This window comes from Amblyomma mixtum, chromosome 10 (assembly GCF_055824585.1).
Source record: "Amblyomma mixtum isolate Tamu chromosome 10, ASM5582458v1, whole genome shotgun sequence".
NCBI lineage: Eukaryota > Metazoa > Arthropoda > Arachnida > Ixodida > Ixodidae > Amblyomma > Amblyomma mixtum.
In genome coordinates, this window is record NC_143021.1 from 135,683,169 (window position 1) to 135,687,050 (window position 3,882).

The 3,882-nt window shown below is 46.8% G+C and overlaps 1 protein-coding gene across 1 annotated transcript; it reads right to left on the bottom strand.

The window, feature by feature from the left end:
* Window positions 1-643: 643 nt before the first annotated feature.
* LOC149327029 (uncharacterized) lies at window positions 644-3,578 on the bottom strand. The gene is made up of 2 exons (XM_089564766.1): window positions 3,125-3,578; window positions 644-705 (listed from the first exon to the last, which is right to left on the bottom strand). Exons 1-2 carry the CDS (start codon window positions 3,576-3,578, stop codon window positions 644-646), a joined length of 516 nt encoding a protein of 171 aa, XP_089420892.1.
* Window positions 3,579-3,882: the final 304 nt, after the last annotated feature.

Consider the following 3,882-nt stretch of genomic DNA (forward strand, 5'->3'; position numbering starts at 1 on the left):
CTTACTAAGGCATTACGGTCAAGCTGACGTACTCGTGTTTGGAAAAGTATTGAAATTTTGAAATGCCTCTATTACAGTCCTTGATTTCGTGACGGCAGAAAAAAAAAAACAGGATTTCCTCATTTTCGCCTCTTACTGCTGGTCGCAGTATTTCATAATAGCGAGTTTAAAAGCGGGCAGCAACCATTTATACTTTTATTCGTGACAATTCATGCTCACAGTCCATACTGAATGCAAGCATCGCACACATTGAACCACGGAGGAATAATGTTTTGTGACCTTTTACAAAGCACGTGTATTGTCAATATGTTGAAGCTCAAAAATGTTTTCCATAAGGACCGGTCATATTGTCACGTAGCAGTTGGTACAGGTAGCGCCGCGTCCAGATGGCAGAGGAACGCCAACACCGAGATGATGCCAGCGCACACCGAGACGGCCAGGAAGGAACGTCGAGCTTCGTCTTCTTCAGCAGCGAACAGCGTGGCGCACGAGCTGCGTGCCGAACAGCCGCCGAGCGGCTATTGTTGTAGACGCGGCATTACGCTCGTCTCGGTGTGCGCTGGCATCATCTCGGTGTTGGCGTTCCTCTGCCGTCTGGACGCGGCGCTATCTGTACCAACTGCTACGTGACAATATATTTATTTCAGCCAAAATAACCTCCCACCGGGTGTGCTCCAGAAGAAGCCACTTCGGAAGCAAGGCATGCTGAAAACATTCGCAGCCTTAGTCACGGGTTTTAACGCGAATCTTCTCTACGCTGGAAATTTTAAGCAGCGCGGAAAAACGAGGAGGATTCAATAGAAAGTAGGCGCAACAGAATCAGCTGCAAAGCCAGTGCTCAAGTCTCGGTATTTGTTCGTCGTCTTCATTTTATCGCACTGCTTAGGGTATTCATTACAAGTAACAGGCTTGCCAGCACTGATTTAAATGTATTCTTTCTCGAGGTTACACTTTAGAAGGAATATACGCATGTTTATTTCGCCTTTGACCGCTCAGCTCGAGCACAGCAGTAGATAGAAAATGTGATTGCTTTTATGATTCCTGCACATGATGTGCGCTTCACAAGCCTTCGTCAATGGTATATTAACCTATTGCCGTGGCTGTGTAAGAACACATATCAAAATGAAGTGATAAGCTGAAGTTCGTTACCACTTGAAGGAACAACGGAAGTGGGCGACGGTCAAAAATGTCCTATAATACGTCACTGAATAATCACAGCAACGAACAAAATCCCTTTTTACCATTAGACTGTATCAGAGAAGTATGAGGCTTCGTAATGGTTGAGCTTTTAACTTGTTCTTCTTGGGGTTAGGAGAAAAAGCGTTGCAAAGGCCTGCACTTTGTAAGATAGGGAGGGGTAGGGATGAAGGCTGGATCGAGGTCCCTTAAACAGAATTCCTAAGACTAGCCCATAAATTCACTCCTAACCTTGAGCGGCCTCCCCTGGTGTCCCTCCAAGAGTCCCCGAACAAATCGGTGCTGTCATATTGCTCACTGTTGAGTGCTAGGGCAATAAAAAGTTTTTGAATAGGACGCCCCAAGTATTGGATGCGAAAAGGAAGTAGCGGGCTCCAGCGATAAGTACACCAGCACAGGAGACATTTAGAATGCAGGATTCCCGTAAGCAGATGATTCAGGCTTAGGTTCCTGGACTGCTGCACCATTGCGGCTAAAAGGAAAAATCGTAAAAATAAAAATAAACTATTTATTATGTTTTTGTTTCATATATCTGGGGACTTCTCTGCAGAACTAGATGGCATAAAAGAACCCAAACAAAAGTAACATGCAGCGGATGCTTTTGACGTCCTCTTTTTATTGTGCAGCGTCATCTCGGGCTGAACGCGAAGGGTAAGAAGGGTACAGGATTTCACAGCGAGCACGTAGTAAACTTCTTCAAGGCTTCTTACTGCCCTGTTAGTCTGCTACTTTCAACGAAAGAAATTTCCGATAATCACGCAGCTAATACTCTTAGTTGGGCTAGTTGGTTTACGGATTCTGACAGGGTAACTAAAGCTAAAAGGACATGAACACAGAAAGAAGCAAAAAGAAAGCCACAAAAAGTGAGGAAACCGTGTCCTGTCGCTTCTTTCTATGTGCATGTTTCTTTAGCATTAGTTACCAAGTCAGGATCATCACGCAACTCCTAAACAGACAATGTGAATAACTGACTCTGTTTAATGCCTTTTTGATTCCATGGAAGACTCGCACAAAGCTTGAACAACAAATTGGTCATTCTGACTTTTATTTTGGGAAACTTGTTTCGACTGACTGCCGCTACATTCTAGTAATGAACGCATTGTCCAAAGGTGCGCGTTTGTCATATACACATGCCGTCTTGAGAGCTGCGACAACCATGACACTTGCCGCCAAGAAGGACAACTGGCACTAAATTTCTAATGAAGAGATGCTATGGTACTTGGGGTTAAACGTGATCGCAAAGCTGCGCTTAGGCTGTGGCGGATGCCACAGTGGAGATGTCCTGATTAATTTCGACCATCTGGGGTTCTTGAACGTGCACTGATATCGCACAGCACATAGGCGGTTTCGCATTCCACCTGCATTGAAACGCAGTCGCCTCGGACAGGATTCGAAAACGCGACCTTTAAATCAATCCGTAGCCGAAAGGCATAGCAGCGAAGAAATCGCGCCGGTTTGTTCTGATAAAGGGAGACCCAGAGCTGAATGCGGCCAGTGGTCAGATTTGTTCACTCACAATTTTTTGGCTGTGCTGGCTCTCTGCACCATAACCGCCTTTGTACACGACCTCTCGAAGAGCGTAACTGTTGTTATCTCTAAGTGGGACAGCGCATATCGCCAGGCTACGTACTCAATGCAATCGGAGCATGAAGGTTTGGTTTGGTTTATGGGGGGTTTTACGTTCCAAAGCGACTCAGGCTATGGGGAAGTTGTAGTGAAGGGCTCCGGAAATTTCTAGCACCTGGGGTTCTTTAGCGTGCACTGACATCGCACTGTACATGGGCGATTGAAGGATTGATTGAATTGAAATGAGGGATTGACTCAACTTTATTGAAGAATTGAAGGATTGATCGAAACAATATAGAACAAAACAGATCTGGTTTTTCGATGGCTAGGCTGGTTCTTCTGATTAAAGAAAGATACTCACTTGCGACGAACAGCTCAACGTGAGCCTTGGTGACAGTCACGGGAAAAGTGGCATTGTCGTCGTCATCCCGGTACGTGACGTTCCAGACTTTACTCTCGGTGTCATTATGTTCCAGCTGGTTCAGCAGCAACGCTGGTGGGTCGCTGAGAAGCGAGAAGAACGCCCTACCCGACCATGACGGCTGCTTCCAGTGGGTGCCGTCCACTAGTCCGGCGCTTCCAGCCAGCACCGGGGTGGAGGACGTAGATGGCACAACCAGTGCGTAAGCTTTCTTCGCTTCCCGGTGGGCACTGGAATTCCGAGACGAGGGGTCTTCTTGTTTGCTGGGGTGAGTGGTGGCGAATTGATACCAGACGGCCGAGAGAGCCCGCCGCGGCGCCATGTCGATGGGACAGGGTAGCGATGTCTGCTTGCCTTCCAGGACGTCGAGCCGCAACAGCGTAGCTGAAGACATGACTGTGGAAAGAAACACCCCGTAACTAAACACTGTTCTTTGATACGTGTAGAATGAGCTGATAACATAAAAGTGCAGCGGGAACTCGGGCATTAATTTACCGAGAGCATGGTGATTTGAGCTAGTAATAGCTGTCATTAAGGTCTAAAACAGTATAGGCTAAAAGTAGCTAAAACCATTTGTGATCACCCGGTGGCCACTAATGAAGATCGGTGGATGGTGCCGAAGGCCAAGGACGGCGAGAAGGAAACTCGGTTGAAATTTTAGCATCTGCGACTTGGCGATTTAGAGCACGTGATTCAGG

Excerpts from the sequence above, each read along its gene's own strand:
- LOC149327029 (XM_089564766.1), bottom strand. The coding sequence starts at position 3,578 with ATGTCTTCAGCTACGCTGTTGCGGCTCGACGTCCTGGAAGGCAAGCAG. Across the intron at positions 706-3,124 it reads CGTTGAGCTGTTCGTCGCAA|CATGCCTTGCTTCCGAAGTG; the intron begins GTGAGTATCTTT and ends GAATGTTTTCAG.